This window comes from Scyliorhinus canicula, chromosome 15, assembly GCF_902713615.1.
Source record: "Scyliorhinus canicula chromosome 15, sScyCan1.1, whole genome shotgun sequence".
NCBI classification, from domain to species: domain Eukaryota; kingdom Metazoa; phylum Chordata; class Chondrichthyes; order Carcharhiniformes; family Scyliorhinidae; genus Scyliorhinus; species Scyliorhinus canicula.
This window is the reverse complement of record NC_052160.1, coordinates 17,926,685-17,940,293: the sequence shown is the minus strand read 5'-3', so window position 1 is coordinate 17,940,293 and position 13,609 is coordinate 17,926,685. Positions and strand designations below refer to the sequence as shown.

At 43.4% G+C, this 13,609-nt stretch overlaps 1 protein-coding gene across 4 annotated transcripts in view; it reads right to left on the bottom strand.

Annotated features, from left to right (window-relative positions):
• The window catches only part of cacna1ha (calcium channel, voltage-dependent, T type, alpha 1H subunit a), an 806,165-nt gene that overhangs the window by 132,827 nt on the left and 659,729 nt on the right, over positions 1-13,609 (bottom strand). For all 4 annotated transcript variants that reach the window (XM_038819421.1, XM_038819419.1, XM_038819420.1 and 1 more), the window contains 3 exons: positions 9,433-9,588; positions 6,377-6,464; positions 6,068-6,276 (listed from right to left, as the gene is read on the bottom strand). In XM_038819421.1, the coding sequence (XP_038675349.1) occupies positions 6,068-6,276; positions 6,377-6,464; positions 9,433-9,588 (453 nt within the window). The remainder of the gene's footprint in view (positions 1-6,067; positions 6,277-6,376; positions 6,465-9,432; positions 9,589-13,609) is intronic.

The window sequence follows — 13,609 nt, the reverse complement described above, 5'->3', positions numbered from 1 at the left end:
GTTGGATGTGTCTGTTGCAACACTATTAACTCTTGGCCAGAAGGCTGGGGATTCGGACCTCACTCTGGGACAGAAGCACACGTGTTAAGAGAGTGTGGCACCGTTGAAAGTGCTGTTGTCAAAGTCTTATCTAGTAAGTTGGATGTATGTTGATGATCCCACAGAACAACTCAAAGAAAAGTGTGAAGTTCTCCTGGTTTCTTCATGAACATTCCTTCCTCAACCAGTACTATCCAAAATAGATTAGTTGGTCATTCATCTAGTTCATTATTCTTTTTTGTTTTCTAATATGGCATCAGGTAAACCATTTCGAGTCATTTATCATAATTAAAAGTTCTGTGAGAAATTTTTGAGAGGTACAGTGAATTGCTACATAAGTGGAAGATTTTAATCTACTCTGAGTCATTAAATGGAGAAGGAGATAGATCTATTCTGATTTAGAAAACAGCTTAATGGGATATGGGGAACAGGTAGGGATTGGATTTCAGACCAGGAAGAGAGCAGCCATAATCTGATTGAATGGCAGAGCAGACTTGAAGGGTTTAATTGCCTACTTCGGCTCCTAATTCCTATGTTCCTATGTTGTTGATGGTGTCACCAGTAGTTTTGGTTGGGAGGTGTTACTGAATTCAATACGGAGTGAAAGCAGTAAAAATTACAATCATCAATGCAGCCATGGTACATAACTATTTCAACAGGTATTAATACAGCTTTGTTATATTGTTGAGCTCAGTGACTTCTGTCAATTAGTAGCCAAAGAATGTCATCAACCCCCTTATTTTTGTTTCTATAGGTTTTGTTTTCAAAACAACCATATAAATAGGTGCTATTATTCCTTTTTTAAAGCTATTTTAAAAAAATAATGAGGCTCTCTCTGCCACATTTACATTTCTGTAGCACTCCTCATATGCAGAAAAACATTTCAAAATTCCTTAAAAGATGAAGGAAAGAAAGCAGAGCAAGGAACAAAAATAAGTTTGAGATTATGAGCACAATCAAATGGATGTTTATATTTTTACAAGACTTTTGAAAGAAGGGACAAAGTTGTCAAACATTCTCCCTACCCCGCTCAGCCCTGGCCTCCTTTTGGGCTCCTTCCTGAATCCAGTTATAAGGCTCTCTCTCTCTCTTCTGAATAGGGTGGCATGGTAGCACAGTGGTTAGCATTGTTGCTTCACAGCGCCAGGGACCCAGGTTCAATTCCCGACTTGGGTCACTTGGCGGAGTCTGCACGTTCTCCCCGTGTCTGCGTGGGTTTCCCCCGGGTGCTCCGGTTTCCTCCCACAAGTCCCGAACGTCATGCTGTTAGGTGAATTGGACATTCCAAATTCTCCCTCAGTGTATCCGAACAGGCATCGAAATGTGGTGACTAGGGGATTTGCACAGTAACTTCATTGCAGTATGAATGTAGGCCTACCTGTGACACTAATAAAGATTGTTATTATTACTACCGGACAAGGTGTACTTGAATTCCTGATCTCAATGAGCAGCTGAAATTTAATTCTGACAGCAGGAAAATAAAGTAGGAGGAGTGAGTGATGCAGTGGATAGAGTCAGGAGCAGTCAAAAAAATGGGGTTCATTTTTCTCTGCGATTCCAGGTATGTGACTGTGTATTGAACATGCCAAATGTCTTACAGATCAATGGATGACGTGTTGGTTCACAAGTAGCAGGAAATGTGGCGTTTTCAGCACAAAATCTATTGTGGAGCTAATGGTTGAGGTGGAGCAAAGGGTTGTGCAGTCTCGCAACAGTGAAACCAAACAATGGCAAAAGAAAATTGCAGACACAATGGAAATAATGCCCACAGGATGGAGAAAGATCCACAGTGATAGCAATAGTGAGTACCACAGAAAAAAAGAATGGCGGTCTGCTGGTTAAGTGAATAGAGAGAAAGCAAACTTGGGGTGAGATAGGAAGAAAGAAAACGTCAGCCAGATATCGTACAGAAGAAATCTCAAGGGAAAATCAGCAAATGTAAGGTTGAGTTATGGAGGAAGTGGAGTGAAATGTGAGATTGAGAGAGAGATTGGAAGCTCATGTGATGTGTGCATAATGGATACTGAAATCAATAGAAGCAGACAATGTGAAAACGTGATGATTTGGAGAATATAATTGATTTAAATTAATTTTAGAACAAGAAATAAAATTAGGGGAATAGATTGAGGGAAGAGAAAAGTAGACTTTAGATCAGCTTGTTTGTTTTTCATGAACAGTGAAACAGAGGCTTTTTTTAATGTGTAGGAACAATGGAAAGTAAATTATATGAAATCAACTGTCTTATGCATGAGAAAAATGGTGATGCTTCATCGTTGATTAAATGTGCATTTAATGTCTCCATCAGAGAGATCAATGGGATAGAATGAACTTTTAAAAAAGAGGAATGATTAAAATTTAATACCTTCCTTTCATTAACCAGCATGTTATGGTCTCTGGTGCTTTGAAAAGCGATGAATTGTTTAACAGGTGAGATTTTTATAATTTACGGGAATAAAGACACTGAATGTGCAATATTAATCTACATTTTTCAATCTTTACCACATAAAATGTTATATGATGTTCACTATCGTACAAGTAACATATCGGGAAAGATTCTCTGCACAGTTTCCATGTCCAACCACGATTCAGTGCACTGTTGATTGGCTAGACATGTCAGAAGAGAATCAACATTATGAGTAGCGAACACCATTAAAAGTAATTGAAAACAAAGCCCACTGTGGTTAGAGTAGGTGTAAATGACTAGTCTGGGAAACATTGACAAATGGCAGAATACACGAGACAACATGCTCCAAGGCTTTTAGACATCACACAGGAGGGCTTGATGGCGAGTTGGAAAGGAGGAGAAATATGTTTGCAGGGGCCAGGACCCCGTCAAGACATGCTTAGAAGTCAGGAGAAGATAGGGAAATGTCAGGTGTCAATGCATGATGGCCTGGACTCTATGACGCAAGAAGTACAATAACCTCATATGAATGGCCAAGGTCAATGCATGCATCTTCAAATTTTAAATCCTACTCACCACACCATTATCTCAGAAACTGCTCAATTCACCACATCTATCACTCTCTCATTAACAATTTCTATCAATTAGAATTCATACCTAACATTCAAATACTCCAACACAACCTCACACACTTAGTGTTGCTACAAGCCTCACACTCATACATCATAAATTGCACACATTGCCAACTATTGCCACATCAGCTAAACAGATTGCAGAACACTCATTGACACACTTTCCATTCTCTTGCATGAGGACGTAATCCACAAGTGGAGAAAGCAGGAGTTAATCAAAAGGGCTCAGTTGCACTTGCATGTCCTAACTCCCATAAAGGAAACTGTGCTGGCCATTACTGGGCCACTCATTGCTGAAGCCATGGCCAGTGGCAGGCCTGAAAGCGTAAAGGATGGTACCATATTGTCTTACCTAATCCTCTTACCACAGCCAACTTCACCACAGTTGCAAAACAGGTGTGAAGTTAGGAATTCTGTGGCAAGTAACTCATCTCCTCTTCAAAGCCATTTCACCATCTACAAGGGACAAGTCAGGAATGTGATGGAATACGCTTGTCTGGATGTGTGCAGCTTCACCAACACTCAGGGAGCTCAAAACCATCCAAAATAAAGCAGCCTGCTTGATTGGCACCCCATCCACCTCCTTAAACAATCACTCCCTCCACCACTGGCGCACAGTGACAGCACTGTGTGCTATCTACGAGAGTCACGACAGCAACTTCCAAGGCTTCATCAACAGCACAATCCAAATCTGCGACCTGAAGAACAAGGCAGCAGGGGCATAGGAACACCACCACTTGCAAGATCTGCCTCAGTCCACACACCATCTGCATCTGGAAGTGTTTCACCATTCATTCATTCATTGCCACTCGGTCAAAATCCTGGAAATCCCCCCCCCCCCAACATTGAGCATACCTACACCACATGGAATGCAGTGCGTCAGGAAAGTGGTTCGCCAACACCTTCCTGCCAGTAATGTCCACATCACATGAGCAAATAAGACTTTCTTAGCACCTGTTACACTATTCCCCGCAGATGTTTCTCCAGAGATAGGAGAATTCCTGGCTCTGTGAACCGACCATCAAAATTGGTGGCCCATACTTCCGATTTTCAGTTTGAGAAGGGTGGGTTACAATAGGAGTAAAGGCGGGTGACCTCGGAAGTAGTGAAGAGTTGGAGACAGGTCTGTTGTGGGTTGGGTGACTTGGGCAAAGATTGAAAGCAGCCTTCTAAAAGGTCCATTGAAATCATCAATGGTGAAGTCCCTGTGCCCCAGAGAGACGTCATTGCCTTAGTTGAGTGTCAAAGCTGTAAGTGTTATTATGTAAATGTTGGCTGACCTTGGAATAGATAGCCCATCATAAACGTTCCCTATGGCAGAATTATAAGTTGCTGCCTAATCAAAGTGCCCTCTACTGAATCACTGGAAGCAGGAAGTGGATTCTCAGCACATAGCCGTGGAGATGCCATCAGCTTCCTGTACCTGGTACAGATATTATGCAGTTATGTACTTAGCTGCATAACAGTGTGACTAAACGGAAGGAAATCCCCCAATAGGGCTGTCAGTGGTCGTGGAACACAGCATGCTGCTGCCACAAATATGGCACCAAGCATTAGTACAGAGCCTGTTTCTCCACTACACCTTATCAATAATCATTGATGATATGATGAATATAGTTAATGCCTGTCAGCGCAAAAAAGTGAATGAGAGCATTGTAATCGGAATTGTTCATGACCCTTTTTACCTTACATTTTTATTCATAGAATGTCACACAAAGGAGACGTGGGAAAAGGAATGAGTCCAGTGGCTTCATGTATTTCTGAGAAGGACCTTCATGCTTTGATGGAAGAGGTACAGAAGAAACCAATTCTCTACCCAGTTGGCCACCTCAATGCCCCTTAAGCAACCAAGAAGACCTGGAGTCAAATTGCAGGAAATCTCATCAGTGCTTATGGATTCAGTGCAGGAAAAGATTCAACAATCTGCTCCATTCTGGCAAGTTGAGAGCAGTTTGGTTCATCTCCACAGAGCTCCAGGGGAAATATGCATATACATTGTTTGAATATTGAGGCTTGTATTTGTGCACAGCTCATATAAGTGTGCACAGAACACATGTGAATGAGCACTGTGATGCACAGGTTCAGTGTGTGGGGTGGGGTGACCGGCAGGGGGCGGGGGCTGACCGTCGTGTGGGACAGATAGCCGTGGAGATTGTCAGTGTGCTTGAACAACTGTCTGTTGGTGATAGTGAATCGCTGACACCCAAAAGACTGACCACCATCTACAAGACTAAAGTCAGGAGTGTGAATGAATAGGTGCCACTTGCCTGGATGAGTGCAGCTCCAACAACACTCAAGAAACTCAATACCATCCAGAACGTAACAGCCCACTTGATTGGCACTCAACCCATCACTACATTAAATATTCACTCCCTCCACCACCAACACACAGTGGTAGCTGTGTGTACCATCTACAAAATGCACTGCTGCAACTTATCAGATCTCTTCCAACAGCATCTTCCAAACCCAGGACTTCTACCATCCAGAAGATCAAGGGCAGCAGATACATGGAGCACCACAAGAGTTGAGCATTAACGGCATCAAGTCAGTAATACACACCCTTACCAATATGGTACTCAATGCAATTTATACTACAAATGTTTTGGCCTCGGATACCATTTTGGCACTCCAAATGCATTTAAAATCCACAATAAACAGGCGTGAATGGTCCCAAGTTCTCACCCTGAGTGTTGGCAAGTAATGACTGTTTAACCTCTTTTGAAAATTTACTTAAAGCTGTCTTTTTAATGTTTGCTTCGGAGTTCAACATATTTCCTTCAAATTTACAAACGATTTGTGCGCAATGTGTAAGTTAAATAAGTGTACTTTTTCAGAGATTCTGCTTGGTGGCAATTCACTGTAGTGTTTCTAAAATATTACCCCAAGGTGACTTGATTGGTATCCAATAATGTACATAAAAAAATATTTTCTGACAGTAGTATATAAGTGCCAAAAAGTAAATATGCAAGAGTTGAGCAACTCAGCGGCTTACCAAAGATCTCTGGTCATAATTCATCGGATCAATGGAAGCACTGCTGCCCCTTCTGGACTCTAAGTAAGTATGAATTGAATCCATATATGGTGAACTCTTTGGTGTAGGCATGGGCGTAGCAGCAGTACGCATGATAATCGGTGGTGGTATGCTGCTTCGCGAATCCAAATGTCCATTTGATGTCATGACGACCGAATACATTTTTAATTCTGCAGATAGTAGAACGGGTATTAATAAAGAGGCAGCAATTCCAAAAGGGAGTTTTCGCAATACAATCAGCAACCAACAGTTATTCTTAGTCACTCTCACCAGAAGAATTATCTTTAAATCGCTCACATTCATCATCAAAATTAGCAGATGTTTTTTCTTCATCTGTATCTGATCTGTTGGCATCACCCTGAAATATTAATTTAATATGCAAAGATTAATACTAATAATAAGCAGCAACTTGTAGTAGCTGTTATATTAAAGTTAGAAAAATAAATGGGCTGCTGCCTCACAATTTCAGCCAAGAGTTTACACGTTTGCCTGCTTAATGTTCACACTTTAAACATTTGAACAAAGTAATAAAAGAAATAGTTATTTTATCAGTACCTGTTCTTGAAAGTGCCACCTAAGCAAAATGAACAATCATAGGGATCGGGTAGCAGCAACCCCTTGAGCATTCAATTGGTTCATGCTTATTTCTATGCCTTTGTTCATTATCCCTTGCCCAACAAAATTCTATCCATCTCAACTGCAGGATGTTCAATTGACATAACCATGACAGACTTTTGAGAGAGACAATTCCAAAATTCCACCTCCCTTAGTGTGAAAGTATGCTTGCTGATGTCACCCCTAAATTACCCGGCACTAATTTTAAGGCTTTTTTTCCTTCTTTTCCTTTTCTTTTATTATTCTCACACGTAGTCATACATTAACACTGCAATGGAGTTACTGTGAAAAGTCCTTAGTCTCCACACTCCGGCATCTGTTCGGGAGAACTCAGAATGTCGAATTCACCTAACAAACACGTCTTTTGGGACTTGTGGGAGGAAACCGGAGCACCCGGAGGAAACCCACGCAGACACGAGGAGAACGTGCAGACTCCGCAAAGACAGTGACTCATGCCGGGAATTGAACCTGGTACCCTGGCGCTGTGAAGCAACAATGCTAACCACTATGTTAGCGTGCCACCCATCTTGTTCTGGACTTCCCACCAGAGGAAACAGTTTATATCTAACTTGCCTATCAAATGCATTAAATACTTTAATTATATCACCCCCCCCCCCCCCCAAGCCTTCCATACGCAATGGAATACAGGCTTAGTTTATGCAATCTGTCCTCATAATGTGACACTTTTAACCCCACCATTATCGAATTGTCACTCAACGCAGGTGTGGTGCAAGAGTCTTGGAAGACTGCGAACATTATACATCGGTTTCAAAACGGAATGAGGGATAGACTGAATAATTATGGGCTAGTCATTCTAATCTTGGTAGTGGGAAAAATATTGGAATCTATGTGCAAGACAGGATAAACTGTCAAGGACAGTCAGCATGAATTTGTTCAGGGCAGATAGTGTCAGACTAACTTGATGGAATTTTTTGCAGAGGTAACAAGAAGTATAGATGAGAATAATACAATTGACATGGACTACATAGATTTTGGCAAAGTTTTTGACAAGGTCCCACATGGCAAGCTGGTTAAAAAAAATAAAAGTACATGGGATCCAGGGGAATGTTGCAAGCTGGATACAAATTTGGCTCAGCGGCAGGACACAGAGTAATGGTTGACGGGTGTTCTTGCGACTGGAAGGCCGTTTTCAGTGGGATTCCACATGGCTCAATACTAGATCCCTTGCTTTATCAATAAGCTTTCAGACGACACAAAAATTGGCCACGTGGCTGAAAGTAAGGAGTGTAGCTGTAGACTGCAGGAAGATATCCATGGATTGGTCAGATGAGCAGAAAAGTGGGAAATGGAATCCAATCTGGGGAAATGTGAGGTGATGCATTTGGGGAGGTCACAGGAACATAGGAATTAGAAGCAGAAGTAGGTAATTCAGCCTTTCAAACCTGCTCCACCATTCAATCAGATCATGGCTGATCTCTTCCTGGCCTCAAATCCACTTCCCTGCCTATTCCCAGTGTCCCTTTAACTCGTTTTTTAAATCAGAAATATACGTATCTCCTTCTTCAAACCATTTAATGATATAGACTTCACCGCACTATGGAGCATTGAGTTCCACAAATTCACCACCCTCTGCAAGAAGTAGTTCCTCCTCATCTCAGTTTTAAATCTACCACCTCTCAACATATATCTCTGACCTATCGTTCTAGAATGCCCCACAAGGGGAACATTTGGTTTACGTTTACTGTATCAATCCCTTTTAGTATTTACCTCGATCAGATCCCCTCTCATTCTTCTAAACTCCAGGAAGTATAAGCCCAAACTGTTTAATCTCTCAAACAAGAGAAAAAAATATACAATTAATAGGAGGATACTGAAAGGTGTAGAGGAAGTCTGAGACCTTGGAATACAGGTCCACAGATCCTTGAAAGTAGAACAGGTTGATAAGGTGGTTAAGAGGACATAAATAATACTTTCCTCTATGGGCATAGTCCACAAGAGCAGTGAAGATATGCTGGAGCTAGATAACACACGAGGTAGTTCACAACTTGAATAATACATGCAGCTCTGGTCACCTCAAGACAGAAAAGATGTAATTGCACTTAGAGAGGGTACAGCGGAGAAGGATGGATAGGATGGGGTTGTTTTCCTTGGAACATAGGAGGCCGAAGGGAGATTTGATTGAAGTGTACAAGGTTATGAGGGGCCAACATAGAGTTGATGAGAAGGCCCTATTTCCCTCAGCAGAGAGGTCAGTAACTAGGGAGCATAGATTTCAAGTGACTGATAGAAGGATTGGAGAGGAGGTGAGGAAACTATTTTCACCCAGAGGGTGTTAGGGGTCTGGAACTCACTGCCTGAAAGGGAATGCAGATAGAAACCCTCAACTAATTTAAGAACTGTCTAAGTATGCACCTGAAGTCTTGTAATCTTCAGAGATATGAATCAAGTGCTTTCGATAAGGAGGTAGGGTGTTTGGTGGGCACTACGATGGGGGCTGGGAAAGGAGAGGCAGAATGAGGAAGCAAGGACAGAGAACAAAAGATATGATTGAAAATAATTTTCAGGGAGGTTTATGAAAGTCAGATACAAGGCAGAGGGAACCAAAGAGAGAATTTCAAAGGACAGGGTTGTAATGGCTAAATGCACAGCTGCCATTGATGGAATAGGGGAGAATATAGGAAGAGAAGACACTAAATAATGATGAAAGGAGACCATACAATGACTGAAGAAAAGTTTAAGACACGACTTACCTCTGCTTGGAAGCCTTCCACAAGAATAGCAACCAGCAAGTTGAAAAGCACATAGTTGCCAAATGTCATTAATGCCACAAAGTAGAGAGCAGCCCAGGGTGATGTGGAGGCCATTCCATTATACAGGACTACATTCCAATCCTCCTGAGTAAGGATCTAAAGGACAAAGAACTCGATATTACTATTTCAACATGAAGCTATGGAGATGTGTCCATATTCTTATTCCAGATTCTTTCCTTTTCCTTCCTCTTTGGCTTTTCCCATGTTGTATGGGGTCGCCACAAATGCAGATTGACCACTTTCATATTCACCATCATTCTTTTGGATTTGGCAGGTGGTTTTACAGCCAGATGCACTTCCAGCTGCTAACCCTCCCCATTTTTCCAGCTGGGAACTGGTACCGATACATGCTGGCTTGTATTCTTACTCCAGATTGCCAGTACAAAATATGATGGTGTTGGGTGAATACTAGAGGCACACGCAGTTAAGCATTACATAGAAACATAGTATAGATGTTTCAGTAACAGTAGGGAAGGTGGAAAAAGAGGTGGAGGAGTAGCATTGTTAATCAAGGATAGTTTAATGGCTGCAAGAAAGGCAGTTCGAAGGGGATCTGCCTACTGAGGTAATATGGGCCGAAGTTAGAAATAGGAAAGGAGCGGTCACATCGTTAGGAGTTTTCTACAGGCCTCCAAATAGTAATAGAGATCTGGAGGAAGAAATTGCAAAACAGATTATGGATAGGTGTGGAGGTCTCAGGGTAGATCCAAATATTGATTGGAACCTCTATAGGTCGAACAGTTCGGATGGGGCAGTTTTTGTACAGTGTGTGCAGGAGGGTTTCCTGACACAATATGTGGATAGGCCGACAAGACGGGGGGCCACATTGGATTTGGTACTGGGTAATGAACCGGGCCAAATGTTAGATTTGTTTGTGGGAGAGCACTTTGGAGATAGTGACAATAATTCTGTGTCTTTCACTATTGCAATGGAGAGGGATAGGGCCATACGGCAGGGCAAGGTTTATAATTGGGGGAGGGGTAATTATGCTGTGATGAGGCAAGAATTAGGGAGCATAAGATGGGAACAGAAACTGTCAGGGAAAGGCACAAATGAAAAGTGGAGCTTGTTCAAGGAACAAATACTGTGTGTCCTTGATAGGTATGTCCCTGTCAGGCAGGGAGGAAATGGCTGTGTGAGGGAACCATGGTTCATAAAAGAGGTTGAATATCTTGTCAAAAGAAAAAAGGAAGAGTATGTAAGGATGAGAAAACAAGGTTCAGTTGGGTCGCTTGAGGGTTACAAAGTAGCAAGGAATGAGCTAAAAAATAGGGCTTAGGAGAGCTAGGAGGGGGCATGAGAAGTCCTTGGCGGGCAGAATCAAGGAAAATCCCAAGGCTTTTTACTCTTATGTGAGAAATAAAAGAATGATCAGGGTGAGGGTAGGGCCAGTCAAGGACAGTAGTATGATATTGCGCATGGAGTCAGAGGAAATAGGAGAGGCGTTGAATTAATACTTTTCTTCAGTGTTCATCAAGGAGAGGGGCCATGTTTTTGAGGATGAGAGTGTGATACAGGCGGAGAGGCTGGAGGAGGTAGATGTTCTGAGGAAGGATGTATTAGCAATTTTGAAAAACCTGAGGATCGACAAGTCCCCTGGCCCAGATGGAATATATCCAAGGATTCTTTGGGAGGCAAGGGATAAGATTGCAGAGCCTTTGGCTTTGATCTTTGGGTCCTCACTGTCCACGGGGATAGTGCCAGAGGACTGGAGAGTGGCGAATGTTGTTCCTCTGTTCAAGAAAGGGAATAGGAATGACCCTGGTAATTATAGGCCAGTTAGTCTTACTTCGGTGGTCGGTAAGTTAATGGAAAAGGTCCTGAAGGATAGGATTTATGACCATTTGGACAGATGCAGCTTAATCTGGGATAGTCAACACGGATTCGTGAAGGGTAAGTCTTGCCTCACAAATTTGATTGAACTCTTTGAGGAGGTAACTAAGTGTGTAGATGAAGGTAGAGCAATTGATGTCGTATACATGGATTTTTAGTAAGGCGTTTGATAAGGTTCCCCATGGTCGGCTCATGAAGAAAGTAAGGAGGTGTGGGATAGAGGGAAATTTGGCCAATTGGATAAGTAACTGGCTATCACATAGAAGACAGAGGGTGGTGATGCATGGAAAATGTTCAGACTGGAGACCAGTTACCAGCGGTGTACAACAGAGATCAGTGCTGGGTCCTCTGCTATTTGTGATTTTTATCAATGACTTTGAGGAAGGGGCTGAAGGGTGGGTCAGTAAATTTGCTGATGACACCAAGATTGGTGGAGTAGTGGATGAGGTGGAGGGCTGTTGTAGGCTGCAAAGAGACATTGATAGGATGCAGAGCTGGGCCGAAAAACGGTAGATGGAGTTTAACCCCGATAAGTGCAAGGTGATTCATTTTGGTCGGAAAAATTTGAATGCGGATTACATGGTCAACAGCAGGGTTCTGAGGAATGTGGAGGAACAGAGAAATCTTGGGGTTTATGTCCACAGATCTCTGAAGGTTGCCAGTCAAGTGGATAGAGCCGTGAAGAAGGCCTATAGTGTGTTAGCGTTTATTAACAGGGGGCTTGAGTTTAAGAGCCGCGGGGTTATGCTGCAACTGTACATGACCCTGGTGAGACCAAATTTGGAGTATTGTGTGCAGTTCTGTTCACCTCACTATAGGAAGGATGTGGAAGCATTGGAAAGGGTGAAAAGGAGATTTACCAGGATGCTGCCTGGTTTGCAGGATAGGTCTTATGAAGAAAGGTTTAGGGAGCTAGGGCTTTTCTCTTTGGAGCAGAGGAGGATGAGAGGCGACTTAAGAGAGGTTTATAAGATGATGAGGGGGATAGATAGAGTGGACGTTCAGAGACTATTTCCTCGGGTGGATGTAGCTGTTACAAGGGGCATAGCTATAAGATTCAGGGTGGGAGATATAGGAGGGATGTCCGAGGTAGGTTCTTTACTCAGAGAGTGGTTAGGGTATGGAATGGACTGCCTGCTGTGATAGTGGAGTTGGACACTTTAGAAACTTTCAAGCGGTTATTGGATAGGCACATGGAGCACACCAGAATGACAGAGTGGGATAGCTTGATCTTGGTTTCGGACAATGCTCGGCACAACATTGAGGGCTGAAGGGCCTGTTCTGTGCTGTACTGTTCTATGTTCTATGTTCTAACTAGGAGGAGTAAGCCATTCGGCCCTTTGAGCCTGCTCCGCTATTCATTATGATCATGGCCGATCATCCAACTTAGTAAACTGTTCTTGCTTTCTCCCCATATTCTTTGATCCCTTTAGCCAAGGAGGTATGTCCAACTTTCCTTGAAAATTTGGTTGGATTCTCCATTTCAGGGACTCAATCACAGGACGACGACGATGACGATGGGGGTGCGAATGCTGGAGCAATTTAGAGCATGCTAATGGACAAGCCCGTGCGCCACATGGAACTAGTGTGATTCCAACAGATGTCGGCGTCAGATTTGCTGCGGTTGGGGTTGACCTGACAGCTGGAGCTGCTTATAAACATTCCACTCTCCACACATTCTCATTCCAGGTAAGAAAATGCCAGCCCAGAAAACAGCCCTGAGATTACCAGATGCAGAGCTGGAGACATTGCTCGATGCCTTAGAGGAGAGGCAGGGGCCCTGTGCCCTGGGGTGGGAAGGAGGCTGTCACCCAGCGATGCTAACTGGGCTTGGGAGCAGGTGGCAGAGGCTATAGGTGCCATGGGCCCCACAACCAAGACTGGGCAACTGGAAGAAGCTGCATGCTTCTCAGGGCAGCCAGGGGTGAGTCACCACCACCAACATGCCCTGGCTCCACCACCTTTATACCACAAGTTCCATCCCCCCACCCACATGCGGCCTGCAGCAGGTAGACACAATGGGCAACCCCTGGCCGGATGTGTTGAGCTACTACCTCCGTGCCCCTGGCACCACCCACATACCCCCGCCCTAAACTGGGCACCCCCCACAACCAGAGGGCTTCAATAACCCACTTGCCGGGAGCCCCTTTGCACCTCACCCTACGCCACATGCCAACACCCATGCTGCCCACCATGGCCCAGTGCCCTGCACACATAGGCCACCAGCAGCAGACTCCTTGCTGCCCGCGACCAAATGTCTCACACTGTGCATAATCTGTTGCCC